The following is a 24,502-nucleotide window of genomic DNA, read 5'->3' on the forward strand; positions in this document are numbered from 1 at the left end:
ACTGAGGTGACACTTTTTATGCCTCACGCTGGTTTCAGTTTTGTCTTGAAGCTTGGCCACGCAGGTATACACTTGATTGCAAACTGTCTAGAAGGCCCTAGTCTATTGTAACGACGAGTCGTCAATGTAAAACTTTATTTATTCGGCAGCTGTTGCGTTGTTTCTTACTCATTCCTGAGATATGAACCCGCAGTAAGAAACTTGACTTCACGAATGACTAGTTATATTTATAGCCATATGGCACGCTAGGATTCAGCCAAAATCCGACTCGTGCACCCGGAGAGCGTGGTGATGTGACAACGTGTCTTTAAATCAGAACGGGGAAACAAAACTGGCAAAGGGAGTGTGTGCTTGAATATCTTCAAGGCAGCTGTGAGGGGAACGGGCGAGCAAGCAACCAAGAAAAAAAAGTTTACGTAGTTGCGTGGAGTCAATCTTCATGTAACAAGGACGTTCCGTGACCTTTCTTGTCGTTGCAGTTGTATGCAATTTCAATACGTGATGCCAAGGAAGCAAGAAGCTCTGACCCGAATACCCTGACGACGAGACTTGTTTTGTTCGACTCTAACTCCAGTTGTTTGACCAAGGTAGATACGAAGGCACAGAAACTGACTTGGATTCTAAACTCCTTCCTCGCCTGCTGGGATTACCGTGGTGGACGCCGTTTGCGTTTATTTATGTACCCTGGACTGGGTGGTAACAATAGGCCGCACTTCTTTTTTCGGGGTTTGTCACTTTGAATAGGGTTTACTTGAAGACGCGACGAGTGTGCCCCTGTACACAAGCTTTGTTGACCCAATGGACTGCTTAAAAAATTTCACATAGGATGATCTGCATTAGAAGTAGCATGGGAACATGGCCTGAGTTTAACCCGTCAAATACAGGTCCCGCCACCGCAATATTTACATCGCAAGCGCTCAGCCCTGTCTTAATTTTTGTAGGACACGAGGATTTGATGAAGTGAACTCGGTCGTCTACGATTCGTTGAAAAAGACATCACACATAAGACTCGCAGACTTTTCAGTGTGTCTTCTTCTTCAGCGGCGGAGAGACCGGGGGATCGAGCGAAGAGAAAAAACTATCATCGATCGGTGTGACGTCGGCCGGCGTTTTAGTAGTGGAAATCTCACTTATCTTGGAAACCATCCAAAACCCCGTCAATCGCAGTTGGAAGTAGTAGACGACACGACACTGAAGTTCAAAGCTTACTCACTCGTGAGGGCGGATTTCGGATTGTAGTAGTAGTACACTGTTTACCATTAACTCGCTGTGTATAAAAACGCACCTTGCGGATAAACTTTCCAAGTATTATATATAAGGAGCCTGGGTTGTCTTCGTCTGCTTGTTGTGAAAGGTGTAATTCCACTGATATTCTTCACTTCATCCGTCTACGATAAATGAGAACACTGAAGATAACTTTGGAGTTTTCAAGGTTCTCTTACTGGACCGAAGACATGGCCAGGGATGCGGCCATCGTAGTGATGTCTCTCCTAGCGTATGTGTGGAGCACCACGGGACAGCTTACGCAAGATCTTCCATATCGTAAGTCAATTTCAGTTTCACTAATGTTACAAATTTCTACTCACACAATAACAGACTTTAACAATATTGTTAATAATATAAAGTATTTAATGAAGTGTTTAATTATTTCTTCCTTTGATTGTCCAGTCCATGGAGGGAGGAAAAGACTCCGGATTCTATAGTCATCTACCCACCCCCATGTTTAAAAGTTTGGAATATAGAAACTTCTTTTTTTTTTCTCATCTGTAAAGTAACATTTTTTGCGTTCGCAAGTTGTTTGTGTTTGTATTAAATTTCACCAAACGCCACTTTGGTATTAATAAAAACCGTTTACGCTCAATGTTAATTTCTTATGTAATTTGTAAAGGCATCTTGTTCTAAAATTGTTCCATCCATATTTAGTATAAGCTTCAACAAATTAGATTAAGATAACATATTTGAATATTTGGTTTCGTGTTGATTGTTTGCTATCCACGAGTCTTAGCCACGTTCCTCTCTGGCCGATTTCAATGTTGCTTTTTTTATTTTTTAAGAAAGTTTTTCTTTTTGGCGTGTGTGTGGTTTGAATGTTTGAAACAGATGTGACAGTACCATAGAAGACGTAGTCGTTTCCGAATTCCACTGTTGATATCTTAATTGAGCGTGTGTCAATTTGGAGGTCATTTAATGTAGACTTCATCAAAATGGCAGCTGTTTTTTATTGAAGAAAATTGTTTAGGCCTGCGGGGAGAAAATACAGTCGGTGTTTGGTTGTATCACCATGGAGGCTGAAATATCACTATGCGCGGATTGCTTGTCAAAAGATTCCTCACGAAGGAGGAGAAGGGAGCTGTTGTTTTATAATTCCCTTTCATAATATTTTTTTATTCCGCTTGTTGGTGATTTCTTGTGGCTCTTTTACATTGTTTTATCTCGGGATGACGTGGCCCTTTTCATATTGCTATCTGAGCGTTTGTTTTATTGTATGCAATGACTGGTTAATTCTTTTGCTTACTCTGCACTTTGGTATATGTGGCGCTTTTGGGTTTTTGGTGCGGTTTGGGAATTGGGACGTGAGCGAAATTCTGCAATGTTACTTGTACATGTTAAAGGAACATTGACAGAAATGGTAAGACGAAAAATTGTGAAGATCACAGATTTACATAAAACTTACACGGTCTAATGGTGATGGTAGTAAAGACAAATTCATTGAAATATCACTTGTCCGGAATGTGATATTTTGATGAGAAATAAATATTATAATTTCGCGTGTGGAGTATCGCTTAGCGAGCGTTTATATTCATTTTCTGTTTGCGTGGAACAGGAACACGATGCCTAATGATGTATATTACGTGTAAAAGATGCTCTTCCCATCGAAGATTGTACAGCAGGACATCCATATCCTTAGTTCTCGTTTATGTCAACATTTATGGGCCGGCTTGCGTAGTTACCACGCCGCATATATTCAACGCATGCACAGGGGGATGATTGAGTTGAGTGAGGGGGACTGTTGTAATTTGGTTACGGCATTGTGTGTCCGTGAACAATAGGCCCTTAAACAATTTGGATGGTTTTATTGGGGAAAGGGGTGCAGCGGAATGACGTCATCATCTAAAGCGGTCACTGTCCTTTCAGTGTTAATAATATAATAGTCTGGATGTAAAGGATGACCCCAACCTTAACCCCATTACCCCATACTCGTGCCCGACCTTCATGGTGTGTGTCTCGACAATAATAACAGTGTCCTCCCCTAATGATGCCATGTCACTACCCCCTCCCCCCATCATCACTCCACACAGCTTGTTTTGATTACATATTAATGCATCCACCCCTCCATCCGTGACCGTTCATGAACTGGAGAGAAAGAGAGAGAGAGAGAGAGACGAAGACTTAAATAATGAAGAAGTCAAATCGTGTCCTACATTTCAATTATTTATATTTTACTCTTCCGATTGACGCCCGTGTAGTAGTGGTGTTATACTGCGAAGGAGACTGTGTTTAATATGGGGATTTCCAGGTGTTCCGGTTTTCGGGGTGACTGAGCTGTCGAAGGTATCACAGTTGATAACAGTCATCGAATTTCTGGCGTATCATTCGCCTATATTTAGTCACCATCTTTTTCTTGTCGAACACGAACTTTAAAACACCATGTGTGTGATATTGTCTCTAAATGTGGTGCAGATTTGAATTAAGTAATGTCATTGGAACCCAGAAGCTGAAAGCTTGAGCAAGAGGCTATGTGCACAGATCTCCACAAAATAAGTTTGCTGTGACGTGTACGTGATAAGCCTACTTCATGTTGAGAAAATTGAATTAGGTGTTGCAAACTGCTGCTTGTCCAACCAAAAGAGACCTGTGGTAAAAATGCAAAAAAAAAGTTAATGGCCTGACGTTTCCACCATAGCTGAGTCTTTCTCGAGGGCTAATCCTTTTTTCATTTTATTAAATAAAACAACTTAAAGTTATGTTGTTAACAAAATAACTCATTTGTTCATATAGTTCAATCCTTCAAAACAGACACAACGGGAAAAAAATATTCCCGTGAAAATTCCTACAAAATAACGAATACCTTTGTTGGGTTTAAACCCATTGCAGCTTATGCACCATATGCTAATTTGAATTCGAAGACCAGTTAGAAAACGCGGCCATTTTGTATGACGCCACCATTCGTCTCCCGATGTACGTGTATAAATCTTTCAAACTGAAATGGCTAACTATATCATTAACACCGGTATGTTTGAATCTCTTGCTCAGCGCAGTTGGAATGTTCGTTCACTCTCTATCTCGTTAATTATGTCTCGTAAAGTCCATCGCACCGAGAGCTCAAATGGAAATATTTAATTGCTGTACTTCTTGAGTTATCATCAAGGTAGAATTAAGGTACGGGTTAAAAAAAAACTGTTAACTTAGTTTCTACTCACACACTAAGTATGAAGAAATGATATTTAATATTTGTACATTGTGCAAAGCTGCAACATTTAGTTGTTGTTACGATATAATAACCAATATCCTAGCACAAAAATTGTGCGCAAAATGGTTTGAATTGTGCCTTTATTAAAAAAACAAAAACAAATTCCCCTGCTGCAGTGATGCGCGTGACATTTTCTGTCATATTCCCCAACCCCTCCTCCGAAAAAGAAAAAAAAACCAAATCAAATAAATCACAGTGTTAACCACATCCAGCTGATCATTGGTTGACGAAGACCCGAACAGGACTTGAGCCTGCGACCCCCGGATGAACGTGCCGGTGTGGCGGTTTCATTCTTCCGCCGTGTTCAGTTTTCCGGGTGACGTAGCCGGACATTTCACCACGTTGTTCGAACGGTTTAAGCTTTCCGGCGTGTTCAGTTTTCCGGGTGACGGAGCCAGAATACCGCCGCGAGTACCCTGACGAGTACCCTGACGAGTACTGTAGTTCTCTCGGTGACCCCAAATTGTTTATTATTACGATTCTTTTCTGTTTAGTCACATTCTCTTGCCCCATCTTTACACGTTCATGCGTACAACTTTAAGCAGGTCACACTGCTTGTGCCACGCCAAAATTCTCTCATACGATCCACGCGTTCGCCGCTCGTTGTACTCGTGGACGCCGCCATGACAGCTACCGGTGAGTAACACGGATGACTCAATACAGCACTAAAAATTGACTACTTTTGCTTGTTGTGCGCAGGCATCGCATGACGTAATGTTACCGTATTTAGTCATTCGGAAAACTGAACACGACGGAAAGTTGAAACCGCCACACCGGCGCTCTACCAAAACGAACTATGTTCTGTGTTCAACAACCCATAATTGTTTTAACATTTTACCCATTATGTTTCCTCTACGGTGGTTTATCACTTGATTTAATATTTGTCTCGGCAAGTCTTTGTTTTCTGCAGCACCAGCTCTTTTTTCCAGCGGCCTAGAATTTTTAGAAGGTCTTCGGTTCCCGTCTCATGAAGCTGTTGCTTCCAGTTTCTGCTTCTCAGACCACCATGTGGTCCTAGACCCGCCTTCTTGTTCTACACCATCATCAATGTTAGGTATGAGATCTAGAGCATGTAAAAACCCATCAAAAACTATAGCAGGTGGACTATTACCAGCCCTTCTGATGATTGCTTTATTTGACACGAGGGACTGAAAATGAATGCGCTATTATTATTAATCTTGATCAGTGATGGGGTTGACCTCAGATGACCCATGTAGTCTGCGGGAAAGGACCTTGTCGTGGACGCTGCTGTTGATCCCAGTACTGTCCATGAAATTATCTCTGATCCAGAATTGATTGATTAATCAAGATCACAGAATGCAAACGTAAATTTTTGACTTTTGTTCTCTAAGCAATCGAAATGTCGTTTTGTTTTGTCTAAATACTGAGTGGGGCACCAGTCACAGCAATGTTATGTAGGCGCTAATAATTTTGGCTCGTATAATCGGGTTTTGTTAAGCAACACTTTTCTGTGCTTATCATTTTTTGTGCTTTAAGAAATTGGGACACGGTTTTTGCCATTCGTGCAAATTTGAGATCACTCTCTACTAACGGGCGATATTCGGAACACAATATTTTCGAATCACCGAAGGAATATGATCTTTATAAATAATGTAATTTTTGAGAACATTATTGAAGAAATCAACATAACGCAGCGTACGTGTTTTATTAGACTACGACTAAAGCTTACCATTAATTTCATATTTCCTAATATCGGCTACTTGTGGTTTGGTGGTTCATGGCAATTTGACAGGATTCAACATCCCTTTCGATTGTGTTCTGTTCGTCTATGAAGAAACCCGTTTCAAATTGGCTTTTCCTTGAGAGTTTAATTCTAGATCAAGGCTAGTGCATGGACGCGATTTGGAACACGTACTTCGGAAAGACGTAAAAACCTTCATCGGCACCTGTTGAAACTTTGAAAGTTTTTTCTTGGAATCTGAAATTGTCAATGGAAGAGTAATTTATCTCCACTGTTTGTTTTCTACATGGCGCGTCACAGTTTGCTTAATTATTGTGCTCCCGATTTTAACCCATGCACCGTGTCGCAATCCCCTGTTTTGTTAGTCACTTTGGAAACGCCCCCCTTTCAGTAGGTAATGTGCGATAGCACACGGGGGGCTCTATGGTCAGGTCTATGTTCAAACATTTATCAATTTGTAAACCCCAATCATGGCAATCAGATCAGATGTATGAAGGGCATACCCCATTTGAAGGCACTGTACACCGTTCGTATGGTTGTCAATGACCAGTATTCTCACTTGGTGTATCCTAACATTATGTATAAAATAACAAATCTGTGAACATTTTGGCGCAATTTGTCATCGCAGTTGCAAGAAAATAATGAAAGAAAAACACTCTTGTTGAACATGAGTGCTTTCGGATGCATAATAAAAAGCTTCATTGCCGAAATTTATAAATATTTAAGTGATAAATAAAGTTACCTCTTTCTCAAAAACTACGTAAATTCAGAGGGAGTCGTTTCTCACAATTATACCATCAACAGCTGTCCATTGCTCGTTTTTTAGTAAGTTTTTGTGCTCGAAAATATTTTGAGTATTTACCAATAGTGTCAGTAGTCCCCATGAACAAGTAAGAACCAAATTTTGTCACATGCATTAGTAAGACCCAAATATCCGTAATCCGGACTAATCCGGTAGTTTATACCGTCAACCGTCGTTGTAAAGAGTCAACCATTGTTATAAAGAGTCAACCATCGTTATAAAGAGTCAACCATCGTTATAAAGGGTATTGTTATGAATAGATTCTGCTTATAAAGAGTATATTCTGAAGACACGAATCTCTTTTTTTTTTTTTTTTTTTACTGTCCTCTTATCATATTCCGGTTATAAAGAGTTAATGTGATCTTGTTAACGACAGTCGACTGTACTCCACAGGCAGAGAAAACTGCTTCAAATATTTTGACAAAATTCCTTTCCCGTTCAACCATTCTATGAGGCAATCTAAATGTCGACTCTTGAAAACCTCAATCCTGGAGGTGGTCCTCTTGATCATAAACTGTTGAGTCTTCCTTGACGAAACATCGTTTATATAGCGGTCTTAGGCTTACTTATGTTGTTTACTTGTCAACCCACAGATTGCAGATTGTCAACAATCACTCATCGGTTCGTAGATTCGGATATTTATTAGAAACAACATCATCATCATCATGCAGCGGTCGCAATCGAGATAAAAGAACTATTTTTGTTAGAAACAGTGTTTGAGTTGTTTTCACATCTTTCCCTGTTCCATCAAAAACAAACAATTGGTACCGAATATGTTGCGATGCTTTGATCCAGTGAGGCAAACAAATATGAACATTTATTGAGGGTATGGGTTCGAGGGTGAAACCGTTATTGCCAAAATAGGCACCCAGTGTCGCCCCAAGCATGCCCCAAGCAACCCCACAGAAACCCGAGAAGGTCAGGTTGATGTGTAATAGTCGATAAGTTGCGAACACGATAAGGGCCGTGCCTCCTTTGAGCATGCTGTGAATTTTTTTTGTCTTTGACATTTATTAATTCTTAGTAAAAAGAACAGGGGGCGTATTTCATAGTCGGTCACGTTTTTTGATTGTATCAGGTAGTTGAGGCAATAGTGTATTTTCCTTGCCTTTGTAGATTAAAGGAACACGTTGCCTTGGAACGGTCGAGTTGGTCTTTGAAAAGCGTTAGTAACCGTTTGTTATAAAATGCATATGGTTAGAAATTTGACTCCTATAAATGGCCGACCTTGTTGGTGACGAGGTAAAAGGAAAACCACGCAATTTTGAGTGATACTTGTGTGGATCATTGTATTCTACTTTTAAAATATCTTTCTAACCATATGCATTTTATAACAAACGGTTACTAACGCTTTTCAAATACCAACTCGACCGATCCAAGGCACGTGTTCCTTTAAAGGCACTTGACACTATTGGTAACTACTCAAAATAATTGTTAGCATAAAAACTTAGTTGGTAACGAGCAAAGGAGAGCTGTTGATAGTATAAAACATTGTGAGAAACGGCTCCCCCTGAAGTAACATAGTTTTTGAGAAAGAGGTAACTTCGCACGCACATAACTTTTATCATGCATCTGAAAGCACACAAAATTGTGCAACAAGGGTGTTTTTTCTTTCATTATTCTCTTGCAACTTCGATGACCAATTGAGTCAAAATTTACACAGATTTTTGTTTGCATGTGTTGGGAGAATACTTGTCTTCGACAATAACGTTTTTTGAGAACTTTTGTTTTTTACGTTTTCAAGTAATTATGCGATAGGTGTCCCTATAACTGATGCCAGAGAACCTGTCACCAAACGAGGCGTATCTTTTAACTTTGGTCTTTAGGGGGCCTTTTGGATTTTACTCCACCCCCCAGTCGTAAACCAGTGCAACTGCAATGTCCCGATGAGCGACAACACACAGTTCTTATGGCATTTTATGAGGTCATCAAATTTGTCAAATGGCATGTTGGACAATTTATACAAAGAGTAACTACACCGCACCGGTTGTTTTTGGTTAAGCAGCCATTAAACCACCACAAAAGTCAGAGGATAAATGTGTAATTAGTAACCACTTGTCACTGACGGTCAAATTGCTGAAACTTCAGTCTCCCGAATTCAACATGTGGATGTAGGTAGAGAAACATTGAATATTCTTCTGTTATTTAGTGAGAGCTGGGTCACCGGTTTTGGTGAACAGGGGAACGCGATTTAAAGACGCTGGACACTATTGGTAATTGTCAAAGACTAGTCTTCTCACTTGCTGTATCTCAACGTATGCATAAAATAACAAACCTGTTCAAATTTGAGCTCAAATGGTCGTCGGAGTTGCTAGATAATAATGAAAGAAAAAAACACCCTTGTCAAACGAAGTTGGGTGTTTTCGGATGCTTGATTTCGAGACCTCAAATTCTAAATCTGAGGTCTCGAAATCAAATTCGTGGAAAATTACTTTTTTCTCGAAAACTACGTCATTTCAGGGGGGCCGTTTCTCACAATGTTTTAAACAATCTTTATACCTCTCCCCATTACTCGCTACCAAGTGAGGTTTAATGCTTATAATTATTTTGAGTAATTACCAATACTGACACTATGCCTATTGGTAATTACTCAAAATAACTTTTGGCATAAAAACTTACTTGGTAATGAGCATTGGAGAGCTGTTGGTAGTATAACACATTGTGACAAACGGCCCCTCTGAAGTAACATAGTTTTTGAGAAAGAGGTTATTTCTCACTCAAATAATAAAAGGCTTCAACCGAAGGCTTTTAATATGCATCTGATTATGCAAGTCCACAAAGTTTTGCAACAAGAGTGTTTTTTTCAATCACTATTCTCTTGCAACTTCGATTACCAATTGAGCCCAAATTGTCGCAGGTTTGTTATTTTATGCATACGTTGGGATACACCAAGTGAAAATATTGGTCTTTGACAACTACCAAATGTGTCCAGTGCCTTTAAAGCCTCCCCTACCCCAAAAAGCCTGCATTGTTTCCAGTTCTACCGAGCCTCCCCCAGGGATTTGCTAGACCCCACCCCTTCCCTCCTACACACCCGGTTAGAATTGAGAAAGTTCACGAGGTCCTCACCATCCACGGATCTGGCTACTGGCTTGGAGTACTTTGGCTTCGGCTTGATAACTTTTATTTTATTGAGTCCACATCCAGTGGAAAACGTACCGGTTTTACCATCATGGAGCATTCTTGTTTAGTCTTAAAGGCAGTGGACACTATTGGTAATTACTCAAAATAATTATTGGCACAAAACCTTTCTTGGTAGAGAGTAATGGGGAGAGGTTGATAGTATAAAACATTGTGGGAAACGGCTCCCTCTGAAGTGACGTAGTTTTCGAGAAAGAAGTAATTAACAATGAATTTGATTCCGAGACCTCAAGTTTAGAATTTGAGGTCTCGAAATCAACCATATAAAAGCACACAATATCGCGCGACAAGGGTGTTTGGTTACTTCATTCATATCTCGCAACTTCGACGACCATTTGAGCTCAAATTTTCACAGGTTTGTTCTTTTATGCATATGTTTAGATATACCAAGTGAGAAGACTGGTCTTTGACAATTACCAAAAGTGTCCACTGTCTTAAAAGCCTTGTTTTTGTTGTTTTTGGGTTTTTTTTTCTGAAGATAACTCCTCATGGTAAATACATCGCTGTCATCTTCTTAGGGGTAATTACACTGTGGCCCTTTTCGAAACCACGGCTTCGGCTTTGGATTCGGCTCAGACTACCTTGGCCCCGCGGTTTTGACAATTTGCAAGTGCTTTGCGTACGCGCTCAGGACATCCAAAGCCGAAGCCGTGGTTTCGAAAAGGGCCTATTCCACTGGCCTTAGAAAGTGCTCTTTGCAATATAAAAAGAGCTGAGACCACCGTCTCGTTCTATTGAACAGGGCTCTCTCTACAACTTCAATAACGTAATGGATAGGGGCCTATTATCACAATTAGTTTTTGTTTTGTTTTAAAACCTAAAACAATCATGGGGGATATGCCTATACATTACTTGAGGCGTTGCATGATGAGAGATCAGTTTATATTTTGTTTGCGGTAACACCATGTGTGTATCTACTTGCCTGGAACTTTTTGTTTTTTAGCCAGAAAACTGTCTTTCTATTAAAAAATTCCCAAATAGACTTGGTATATCTCCCATTAACAAAAGAGTAACAGGGCTGTTTTTTCACTTGTTTAAATTGACTCTTGTGCGATGGACCCAATTTCATAGAGCTGCTAAGCACAAACATTTACTAAGCATGGAGTTTCTACCTCGATAAAAACGGGATTACCAACCAAATGTCCACGTGATTTACAGGATAAGCAAACAACAGCTGGATACCAGTAACAAGCAATATGCAACAAATGGAAATATGGTTTATCAAGGAAGAAATTTCATGCTAAGCAAATTTTTGTGCTTAGCAGCTCTATGAAATTGGGCCCTGGTGCATATCTGGCCCGGCAGTAGCTTCTTGGTGGGCAATCAGCCCCCTGCCTCCATGATTAGCCCAATACATAAATGTCACGCAAGATCAGCACAGTGCTGAGCTAGTTTCAGATAGCACTGGGAGTTCCTAGTAGGTTATTTGAGGGGTGGGTAGGGGGAGGGATGACTTTTATTCAGATCCCCTGATGCTGACTACAAAGGAACCCTAATCACTTCGTTTCATTCAGGTTTCCTCTTTTTGTCAGGAGGAGGTTGAGCTCTGTGTATCGCGGTCAACCCATATAAGAAGGGGGTATTGTAGTTCGGGTGGACAGTCGGGGATAAAGGTACGGGAACATAAAATGGGAACTCCTTTTTAAATGTATTGAAACCATAAAGAAGGGGGTAATTGGCCACTCTTCATTGCTGACAATTTAACCGGACGTATTGTTCGCTATATAAGTGGCGACCGTAATGTTCAAAACCTACAGAGTGGTGGCTCACTTGGTATCACATGTGCATGTATAGCACTATAACGCATGTAGCAGCATAGAGAAGTAGCAATCACATTAAAAAAAGTGTATTGTTTGAGAATGTCCTATTTTCGCATGGGTTTCGTGGCTACCATGTGAACTGTTTTGGATTGAGACACACGCTTGAGATGTAAGCCCTGTACTTTAGGCAACAGTTATGTAGAGGGAAAATTAGAATTCCTCCATGCAGTAAGAAACCCGTGATCGTTTTGATGATCTTTGCAATCTGTTCCGTTCAAATAAAAAGCAAAAACATCACAAAATATGCAGCCGTCACATCTCATTTTACATCACGAAGAGTTTTTTATCGGTAGAAACTTTACTTATTCTGAATAATATTATTACTAAATTTACCAAAATGTTTTGCTGTAAGGCCAAGAAAGCCCCAAACCATGATGACCTGAACACTTGTTCTGTGTGGGAGAGTCTGTCAGGGGCTGAAAATGCATGTACAAAATAATGTGTTCTACACGTGTCCTTCTCGGTTGGCTCGACCTATCAATTCTCGAGTGTCCAAATTTTTCTCCGTAAGAATATAGAAAATCAAAATTATTCTGAAACCATGTTTCTAAATTCCCTCTCTCAACTTGTCATACCTTTTTTGCAGTAGTAGCAGAAAATTTACGAATTGTTGACTCGTTACAAAGTTCATGCGTTTTATACCCAACACAGATGATTGTGTGAATAGATTTCACAAGTGTCTGTTACCTTTACGATGTTTGGTTTGATTGTGTGCCCGATGTAGTAACTACCCTCAAATCTACATGTTTTCCCTTCTTCTGTAAATGTACGCGGTGTGTGTGTCCCCTTGTATTTTCATGGTCGCGGTATGTTGACATGGAGGACAGTTTACCATGCGTTCACATTGGATTAAATTGTGTCATTCTACAGAAGAGTCACAGGACTTAAACGAAAAAGGTCCAACGGGAACACGATTTTAGACTGAGCAAGCCCAGGGTATGAATGAAAGTATTTTAAAAAAAAAATGACCAAGTGTGCTTGTGTGACGCTAGGTGGTTCGATTCTGAATAGCTTAAGGGCGTGTCCGTTTTTTTGTTTTACCTGTGTCGTCATTATGGCGGGAACTGTGTAATATCTACAAACATACTACCCCAACTCATGTGTTATTGTATGTAAGCAGTCTGGTTGGAACCACTCGTTTGCTGACAGCCAATCTCAAAAGATGTCCTGCAAACAATAGACGACGTGGCTAGGTTGATTTGTCGGAGGGGGGGGGGGGGCGGGGGGTCAGGACCGTGCTATTTGGGTATACACATTTTGTCATCTTCCTTTGTTCAACCACAACAAGGAGCTCGTTTTCATCTTAGAAAGACATCCCTGAGGGCACGGTGGTGTATTATCATTGTTTGCTTGACGGGTTCAAACAAGACACAAATATTCTCCCCCTGCAACAGTTACCGCCAAAGTGGCAAGATAAACACGCCGCGCAATTGAAAGATTAAATAGACATCTCAAAAACGTATCCTTCGCGCCCTTTTTGCTCCCACAGGGCCCAGAAACCTCATCGGAAACAGAGGCTGTTCATAGGCAATCAAGCGAAAGGAAGAGCTAACAATGCCTGTAAAAAAGAGGTCAGCGACTTCATTTCAAACTCCCCCCTCCAGGCAATACATCAATTTATAGGTCAAAAGTTTGCAAACATTTTTCTTCTTCATGTTTTGCTTCCTGTATAAACGAGGGATTTCTATTGTGTGTTGCAGGGCCATTTCAATGCAAATCACGCAATGATTAGCGCACAAAATGATGTTTTAAATGGTTGACAGACTAGGTGGTCGGCCAACCAAGCCAATAGGCGATTCGGAGATGGACCTCCGGCTAGAAAGCAAAGCAGTCTTTGTAGTTCTTCCATGAGTTTTTTTTTGCTTTGTGGACATTTGACGTGCAGGTTTTTTTAGTGGTTCCACTGTGAACTGTAAACTTCTTACACTATGAGCGCAGTCTTCCTCATGTTCTTGCAATAAATCCTGCACAAATTAGTACTACACTTTGAAGAACTTCCTTCATTGTGGTTGGACACTTGGACGAATAATGTTTAAGATCGCAATTAAGCCTGTGAAGATGAGCACAGCTCATTCAGATTGAATACTAATTTGAAAATAACGTAATGATTTGTTCAAGAAGTCTCCGTAATAATTATGTTTTCACTTTCAAAATAATTAACCATTAACTTAATCGAGATATACCCGTCTGAAATTTTACCAGTAATTTGTCCATTTTTGTCGTAGTCAGGGGTGTTTCTTTTTTTAAATAGGTTACTCGACGAAAATTGTGTCAGCACGCTAGAGACTTATGATCTAACCATGGAGGAACCCACAAATAAAGGACCACGTGTGTCCTTCCTCTATGCTCTAACGTCACAGTTTTTACATTCTCTTAAATTTGTCTATCTCAGAACTAAGCATTCAGGACTTGCTGAATTGAAGTACCAGACTATATCTTTACATTTTTAGTTGGCTGTTTCTGATGCCCGAATCAAGGGAAGAAAAAAAACTTAATTGCGGAAGGTTTTCTCTCTGCTTGATTAAATGGAAGGTGGCAATTCTTTGTTATTCTCAGCTGTTGACTTCACTTTGAACAGAATAAGTAGATTTGATGCCTAAAATAAGTTTCTGTTTACTGCAGAACCAGATTGTATAAGGACTTGGTGATAACTATACACCGATCTAATGAAGGGTAAACATTTGGACTAATGGTTGACGAGTTTGTCCTTCAAGAGTCGCGAATGTGATTTTACCACCGTACTGCTGTCTGCAATTTGGCGTGTAAGCCACGAGATGTTAATAAAATAAAAAGAGGTGACATAACACGCTATCAAACATTTAAGAAGTTGTGACAATCTCATATACTGGTGACCTGTGCTCATTAGGTGATGGCATTGCTTGAAGTTATAAGTTTACACTGATCTAATGAGGGGTGCATGAGACCTATTGGTTGACGAGTTTGTCCTTCAAGAGCTGTGCATGTGTTTCTTTACCACCACAGTACTGCCATCTTTGGTGTACAGTGACAAGTCCTTGGTGACACGGTTCTATTCCAGGCAGGTTGGCTTACTAAAATGACACCACCTCATGTAGCCAGTAAACAAGAATAGAGGTCTTATTGTTTTGTTCAAATGGCCCAGCTTGTATTTGGCCTAATGGAGTTAAGAGCTCATTTGTTCTATTGAGGTGATGGGAACCATGGGCCCGATTTTAAGGCCGATTTATAGTCGTCCATGCACGCTTTGCCCGTAAGTCCGTCCTTTCAGGTGTGGCTTTCCGAACTGATTAACGGATCTTTACCAACTCAACTAAAACTCTTCTTCAAGTCCTTTCTGAATGAAGATGAGCCACTGGATTGCGATTTTCCTCTTCATCTTCCAAGATCTTAAGTGCTTTACGCTCCCAGTATCTTTCTTGTCGACAAGAATACATACTTAAACCTTAAACTAAAACGGTATTTACTGAATCTTTTTGTCATACAGTAAACTTGGTGAGGGGCAGTTCAAAAGGTTTCGTTGTTCTTTTTGCCGTGACGTTTGATTGAGCTGCTTTATTTTTTTTGGCTGCCGAGGAACTCGAACATTTTACAAACTCCATCCAGCCTCAGGTTTTACAAAGCAACAAAACTTCCAGCTGATTTTGAAGGCACTGGACACTATTGGTAATTACTCAAAATAATTATTAGCATAAAAACTTACTTGGTACGAGAAATGGAGAGCTGTTGATAATATAAAACATTATGAGAAATAGCTCCCTCTGTAGTAACGTAGTTTAACAAGTAATTCTCACCAAAATATTTGAATTTGATTTCGAGACCTCAGAACATGATTTCGAGGTCTCGAAATCAAACATCTGAAAGTACACAACTTGTGTAACAAGGGCGTTTTTCTTGCATCATTCTCTCACAACTTCGACAACCAATTGAGCTCAAATTTCGACAGGTTTGTTATTTTATGCATATGTTGAGATACACTAAGTGAGAAGACTGGTCTTTGACACGTACCAATAGGGTCCTGTGTCTTTAAACATCAGATTAATATGAAGCAGAAAAAACCATGGAGGGGTGAACCACCTCTTTGTATGTAAATTTTACGAGTACACAAAACGCTGATGGGACACACTCAGAGCACTCTTAAGTTTACCTTGGAAAGAATTTTAATTCCTCTCGAGTGTTTCGTACATAGCCACATCGCTGGTGAAACAGCAACGTGTGGGCAAGAGGGAACTCTGTATATATAGATTTAGTATACTTCTACTTGAGAACCAGAGAGACCAACAAATGCAACATTCTTATTGTTTTCAGGAATGTCTTTTATTGGAGACATGAACTTTGACATCGAATAGTTCCACCATGCCCACATCAATCAGGGCTTGAGAGCGGAGATATATTACAACAACTGTTTCTGCGAAACTATATAACATCATATCAAAGCGTCTAGAAATGTGGTGGACAGGACCCGAGTTAGTTTTGCTTTCTATTGCTTAATTGTAACCTCCATGCTTGGACTGACGACAAATCGCAGTTTGTGAAATCTACCAAGAAAACGACAATATTTTATAACCAGTTACCAATCCGCTTGGTTATGAGAATGGCATTCTATTTCCTCTCTGTAGATTGCGTATTGAAACAAATGCAGTCCGGATGTATTAATAATAGTACTATTATATTAATCAAAATACTTACAATCATACACGGTGTAGAGTGTTCACACATGCAGATATAAATGCATCAACTACTACAGGTAGTACGACAACGAAGTCACACTTTATAAAAAAGGGATAACAAAAAAACAAATCAAATCAGGAAATACAAACAAACAGAAGATAGTAAAGCAGGGAACAACATACGAAGCAATAGTTGGATTGTCTTGGAGAAAGACACTAAAACGCTTTCACAAACTATGAAGTTCTGACAATTAATTTGTTACTTATGCTCACCAGGCGATGACATTGTTTTGCTCAAAAGTGACATAAAAAATTGATGTAATTTCCCAAAGTCTGATTTCGTGACAAACTCAATGACAAACATTCTGTTTTTTTAATTTTTTATAATATTTCGTCTAAGAGCCGCGGATTCAAACAATGTTTCAAAAACCATTGTGGGAAATCTATGTTTATTGAGAGAGAGATATTTCACGAGGAAAGTTGGAGAACATAAGATCTTTATTCAAATATTTCAGTGTTGCAAGTAATTTGTCGTATTCTGTCACATATATTTGCTAATCTTTGTAATAGAATGCAACACTACGTAAATACAGAAGTGAGCAACAAATGGCATGAAATAAATTCTTGATGGATTCAATTGGAAGAGATTCGCCTCTAAGATAAGAATTAACAACGGCCTGGAGTTCTGTTACCTCAGACCCTTAAAGGCAGTGGACACTATTGGTAATTACTCAAAATAATTATTGGCATAAAACCTTACTTGGTAACGAGTAATGGGGAGAGGTCGACAGTATAAAACATTGTGAGAAACGGCTCCCTCTGAAGTGACGTGGTTTTGGAGAAAGAAGTAATTTTCCACGAATTTGATTTCGAGGCCTCAAGTTTAGAACTTGAGGTCTCGAAATCAAAACAAACCGTTGGAAATTTGAGCTCAATCGATCATCGAAGTTGCGAGATAATAATGAAAGAAAAAAACACCCTTGTCACACGAAGTTGTGTACGTTTAGATGGTTGATTTCGAGACCTCAAGTTCTAAATCTGAGGTCTCGAAATCAAATTCGTGGTAAATTACTTCTTTTAAAAAAAAACTATGGCACTTCAGAGGGAGCCGTTTCTCACAATGTTTCATACCATCAACCTCTCCCCGTTACTCGTCACCAAGAAAGGTTTTATGCTAATAATTATTTTGAGTATGTACCAATAGTGTCCACTGGCTTAAAGGAAAGGAAAATACTTCGGTTTATGGATTTTATCCCAAACTTCAAGACTGCTTGGAAACATTTTCCCCGATTTGTCTGAGTTTGTCGTCACATGAGGTGAAAAACAGCGTAATGGTTACGTAATGGTAGGTTGACGTAATTAAATTAGAGATATTTAAGATTTCTAAAAGCAATTCTGGAAGAAGATGCCAACTTTGTGGTGGATGTTGAGGTGTTGCAATTTCTCCTGGTAAAGGGCAGTCTATAAGAATTTTGTATACATTTCTACTGTAGCATTTCGAGGGCCCCAAGGCAATGACCGTGGGGTATGGATGCAATCGCCTTAATTGCCTCCGTGAAGTATCAGGCCCGAACACTTCTTATCCGTTTGAAAATTGTCGCAGCTATATAAACCATGTCTTTAAAAACCCATGCTCTATGCTTTAACTCTTGATCTCTAGTCTTCGAGTCATCAAACTTTATTGAAGTTGTTTACAACGACATCTGGGGGTATTATAGGAATGTGATTCACCGCCATGCAGAAAACACTATAAACCACTCCTGCAAAAACCAATTACCAACAAATCTTATCTTAGTGGCGCTTTTATAAAAGGTTCTGTTTCCAAAGTATGGTATCCTTGCCAACGAAACATTGTTTGAGTGTGCTCGATATTGTACGTGTGTCTACATGACTGATATATTCGCACAATACTGCACATGACACCGCGTGGAAGTGAACATGGAAATAAGGAAATGAATGGTCGGTGTGACATGATATAATGCCCCCCACGAGAGAGTAGTTCCCGGTGAGAGAATCTGCTGTGTTTGCATTGCTCATTGGTGCCATCCCCTTCAGATGTGTTCATATGTTTTAGAATTATTTGCAGTGTGTGACTATAGAGATGGTGCAATATCTTCTTGAACAACCGTAAGCAATAATCATTGTTAATTTCAATCACCAGTCGTAGATAAAGTCTGTACGCCTCTCTTAATATTCATGCAGGACGTCATACTTCTTACACAAAACGAGGCTATAGGCGCAAGTCCGCCACCACTTGCTGCGACTATGGCCTCGTTTTGGGTTAGAATTGTGACGTACTCATGCATAAATATTGAGAAAGACGTATTGCTCTATCTGTACGGTTTCATGTTGAAATTTAACATTTGTATCAACCAAGTCTGGAGAACTATAGAAGTGTGGGCAAAATGTTGACATCGATGACGAATGATTAATGTCCTTAATTTCCTATAATACATATTCGTTGGTAGGCTTTAATGAAAGACTTGTGGAATTCCATTGAGCTGTTAAGCACACAAATTACTTTACTTCAACGAGTGTTTGCGTAGCCTGTACCGTACGGTTATTTTGCCAACTTGTCACTACCTGTGTAGTTCGCGACTGAACTGCGCTACACAGTGTCAGCATTTTGCAGTAGATGTTGTGTTTTTTGCGCGACATTCTTGCATTCCTGCGCTCGTGTTTTCACGAGTGTTTTGAAGTGCATTGGTCAAAGACATTAGTAGCAGTTTTCCCACATACATATTTTTCAATATCTTGCGATGTTGGTAAACACATTGCTACATTTAACCACATGGTGTGTCCAATGAAACGCAATGAAATGCAATTCCCATGGAGTACACAGAGCATGCAAAATGTAACGCAATCGTGCATTTGCATGTGCCTCGCTACTGTTACAGTATGTGGATGGTTTGCAGAAGTTCCGAGTTCAATTTGAGTCAGTCACCAGACGGAACTCGTGTCCCATGGGTTCTAGGGTCAGGGTGATAAAACTCAGAGATATACGAGTTTAAAGTCACGGCATGGGGAAATCGTATAGACAAGTTCACACTAATCTGTAACGGACGATTCATGGTCAGTGTCCAGTCACAGGTCATGTGTCTCTTTAGCTGGAGGGAATTAAGACAGGCTAAAATACCTAGAGATTTCTGTTTGCCGACAGCTAATTTGTCCCCCTCTCCTTCCCCGAATTCTGCACTGTTTTTATTTAACGAAAAAGGTTGCTAAGCATTTCGTCTGCCATCCATAGCAGTTATTATTTGCATATGGGTTTATGTTTTTATCCCAGACATCTCAGTCTACGCGACATTAATTCTTTCTGATTATCGTCTCCTGTGAATAAAACTGCCATATTATCTGCTTCTGATTGGCCCGTCTTGATGGATAAATTCTCCCGTCAGCCACAATCTGATTGTTGACACATAAACCTAACAAACTAACAACGTCAAGGTCTTCAAATGTTGTGTTATTATTGGTGTTTACTTTTCTTGCATCTGACTGTAGTTTGCTCTCCATCCATTTCATCTCGCCACATTTCCCTGGCGGTGATTTTTTTTAAACATTTATTGTTTTATACAAATGCTCTACAGAGGTTGTTAGAATAAAAAGACAATTACTTTTTTGCGCCATGCTAAGCTTAAAATCTCACGTATCTAAACTTCTGTTAAAGACACAGAACACTAGTGGCAATTATTTAAAATAATACTGTAAGCATACAAACTTAACAAGTAACGAGCAATGGAGAGCTGTTGATAGTATAAAACATTCTCAGAACTGCTCCCTTGGAAGTAACGTAGTTTTTGAGCAAGGGGTAATTTCTCACTTAAATATTTAAAGACTTCGGACCCGAAACCCCTTTTAATCATCTTAAAGCACACAAATTGTGCAACAAGGGTGTTTTTCTTTCGTTATTTTCTTGCAACCTCGATGACCAATTGAGTCCAGATTTTCACTGATTTGTTTTAATGCATGTTGGGATACACCAAGTGAGACTACTGGTCTTTGACAATTACCAAAGGTGTCCAGTGCCTTTAACCATACCATCCTACACTGATTATATATTTTCTCCAATCATCCTGCCGCCGGCCCCCGTCTTTATAAAGCTTGTTATTAAGACCCAATATGGTTTCAGTTTGGTATTTCCGAAAACGTTTTGTCACAAAGGCTTAGAAAACGTTTTACCATCAGGGGTAGTCGAAAACTGGGAAACGTCTTGAGGCCATTGTTTATGCAAGACGTTAGACCTACCATTCCATGTATTATTATTAGACTAGGCAAGATTTCAAAAACAAGTAACAACAAGCGGCAATTTTGAGGAATGTTGGTATCCCATCCAACTGTCTTAATTCTGGGGTGATGAGTTCAGAAAAGGTTGAGGGGGAAAATATGTCTTGTTGATAAAATAAACTTTAAAAAGTAAAAATATTTGTTTAATACACAACACATGTCTTTTCTGAAATAAATGTCCCCGAATATATTTATTTTTTATTTGGCCTTTTAGAAGACTGGATCCAAACACTAAGTTATTTTAAGTGTCTTGATTACAGTGGCATTTTCATCAGAATCAATAATGTTAATAATATTGTGAAAATCAAGCAACATCTTAAAGAAATGTCACACAATGATAACACACAAAATTACAAAATTTTGATCAAAACAATAACTTTATAAGAAAATATCTAAAATTATAATAACACCCACTGAAAAACAAATAAACAGTTGATGCAAATAAAACGCACTGTTTAATTTGATTTTGTTCTGTTTGTTCAAAGTAAATCTAAGAATACGTTTATTGCGTCTCACCATGATATCACGAAGCCTTGCTGCCGCAAGGTTGAAGCCTCGTTTACTTACACAATTATTTCATAGAAAAAGGGGCCCCTGGATGTGATCTAGTTCTGATGTTACATCCTGCCTCCACCATATACTAAGCATGAGAAAGTTTCTAAAGTTGGAAATCGAATGTTTCAGGTAGTTGCTTTGTCCCCATGGTATAGGTACTATGATCACGACACACCCTGTACGCTCATGTGCCCAATTTCAGCAGATCGGTCTTTTATAAGATTTTAGGAAATGGTGTTCTGTGAAACTGCAAAGCCAAAAAGACAGGATTTGTTTTTTCAAACTTGCAAACTTTGTTTTACAACCAAGATTGTGAACAAGTTTCTTGTTATAGTTTCACTGTTTACTTTTGTTGCTAGCGTAGCAGTCCGAAAAAAACCTCAATGGAAGGACACTCGCTGTACGGCCAATGAAGTTTCGAATTGCAGTAGGCAATTCTGTTATGATGTCATTAAATGGTGTCCTTTGAAACCGCAAACCCTAAAAAGACAGGATTTTTTTTTCAAACTTGCAAACTTTAGGTTACAAACAAGTCTGTGAACAAGTTATATATATATATTCACTGTTTACTTTTGTAGCTAGTAGTCCGTAGCAAAACTTCGACTGAAGGACCACATTGATAAAGCGTGTGTGGGTGGTGAAGATCCTCTTAAGATTTGCCGTCTAAGGAAGCAGAAACTGCCTTCTGAGAAACTGATGTAAACATTCGCTTCGTGCCGAGAGTAAAAGAAAAGAAGAGGCGATCACGCCTGAGTAGAGAACGGATGTTTTGCCGCGTATCCATCTGCGACTCTAAATTGGATTCTGATCGAATTTATGAATGAACGAACCCGCTAAACCTCCGGCTCGCTCGGATCTGATTGGAGGAATTCTACCGTTGGCAAAGTTAATTGGATCTCGTAAATTTATGAATGAACGGAGACGCGCTGCGACCACGCCACTCGCTCTGATTGGACGAGGGCGGCCTGGCGAGATTTAATTATTGTCCAATTTGTGAATGACGGAGAATCGCGCCATGTCGAGCTGCGTTTGATTGGTCGCCGCTCCTCAGCTCATGGCTACGTCACACTTGCGTGTTAGGTTTACAACTCCGTAATTGCAGACACATTAAAATCTCATTTCGAGGACGGTGATATGTCAAGCTTTGTTAGCAAACGATGTGTTAACATCAGTCACCAAGTGATAATACGGGAACATGTAAATTGTCGCCCTTGAAACCTTCTCTCGTGGATCGTCTCTAATTGACAAGGTACAACAGAACAAGCAATCAGACATTGGCGCTCCCCTCTCAGACGCAACACACGGGGAGGTCATAGAAGGGACACGGCGTATAGTAAGGAACTGGAACAGAAATTTGTTTACAACCCACCAGTCTGTGTATAATGTACAAACCTGAACGCAAAGTCACGATCGCAGTTTATACTGTCTTCATTGAGGTATTCAAATAATAACTATATATGATTTAATAACTTTGGCAGATTTTAAAAACATAAATCAGAATAGAGTACCAACCACCCATTTGTAGAACGATACCAGAAACTGGTACCCTAAACACGCCACCACTCGTGCACAGACTTGATACACTCAGGTGCATTTAGATTGTTTTCAGGCTGCACTATTACGAGCGGTCTTCTGTATACACAATATAAATATAAAACGAAAAACATGGAAAAATGTGTACATCAATAAATATTAGGTCTGCATAATAATATGCACAGCATGAAAGAGACTGGTTAGGTACTTCCACCCACCCTTGTACAAGTTCAGAACCCTACTCTGAACTCCCTGTGTCATGTAAAATGATCATCACTGGGGTACACTCATCGATCTTTTACGTGACAGACAGTAACAATCCTATCATTTTGTCTGTTTGTTTGTTTGTTTGATATTTCCCCCCCCTTCCAGTCAGTCGCCAAACAACGCGACAGCAACCGTTACTGCATCTCGCAATAAGCCCAAGTTCGTCTGGTTCCCAATACCAGTTCTGATCATGGCAATGGTGCATTAAAACGGGCCTTTACTCTTCATGTATACTTATAGCCTCAGTAGACTGACCTGTAATGTTTACAAAACAGAAAACAATAAGAAAACAGCAGCGGGTTCTTGATACACCCAGACTTCTACCCGTACCCCCCCCCCCCCCAGCACCCCTTTAACCCTCCACCGTCTCAGGGTGGTTGGAACTGCTCAGGAGGTGCAGGAAATGAGGTTAAATCACTGGGGATTTCAGTTTAATCCCAGCATTGGTTTGACTGACAAGGTTCGTAATACATCGAGACACATTCAGCTCACATTCGGTCAATGTGAGCAACACGACCGTCTGAAAACGTACACGCTCTATTCTTTTAGGTCTATTTTACAACATCATAAAATAAAATGATTTATTTTAACCATTCCTTGTCGACAGCCCTGGGTTTTTAGGGTCGGGGCCACCGTTCATCGTGTGTCAGATGAATTCCCCTTGCCGTCGTGAATCATTTTTAAACACCCCCCTATGTCCGACGGGGTTCAACCTGTCACGGTCTCGGACAATCAAGCAGGGAGGCGATAGAGCAAGTAAGAGGGCTCGTGATTGTTACGTGTATCTCCATAATGCGCTGCCGGACATTATCATCACTGCGCGGTTTAGAGCAAGTACGGTCTACATTATCACTGCGCGGTTAATATCTAGTACTTTTTCACGCGTATCATCACAATGCACTGCAAGACGTAATTACTGCGCGGTTTAAATCAAGATAAGGTGTCGTGAGTTTACGTGTATTTGCATATTGCGCTGCCGGACACTATTACTGCGCGGTTTAGAGCAAGTAAGTTATAGGCCTACACAGTGATTTTACGTGTATCTCCATAATGCGCGTGTCTTGAATTGTAATGCGGTATAGGGCATTTTGAGTGCGCAGTTTACAGAAAGTAAAAGTCTAGCGATTTCAAGTATGTCATTTTGCTGGCCATTATCACTGCGCGGTCTTTTTTTTAACGCATTACCTTCACGTATTATTATCTTCATTTCAAAATGTCGATGAATTATATCTCAAATTTCCGTTTCTGATAAGAAATCCACCTCCATATAGTTTGACTGTT

The 24,502-nt window shown here is 39.8% G+C and overlaps 1 protein-coding gene across 1 annotated transcript in view; it reads left to right on the forward strand.

The window, feature by feature from the left end:
* Positions 1-1,454: 1,454 nt before the first annotated feature.
* LOC117291307 (von Willebrand factor D and EGF domain-containing protein-like) overlaps positions 1,455-24,502 on the forward strand; it is a 78,770-nt gene continuing 55,722 nt past the window's right edge. The window contains exon 1 of the mRNA XM_033772945.1: positions 1,455-1,542. Within this exon, the coding sequence (XP_033628836.1) occupies positions 1,455-1,542 (88 nt within the window). The remainder of the gene's footprint in view (positions 1,543-24,502) is intronic.

This window comes from Asterias rubens, chromosome 6, assembly GCF_902459465.1.
Source record: "Asterias rubens chromosome 6, eAstRub1.3, whole genome shotgun sequence".
Lineage (NCBI taxonomy): Eukaryota > Metazoa > Echinodermata > Asteroidea > Forcipulatida > Asteriidae > Asterias > Asterias rubens.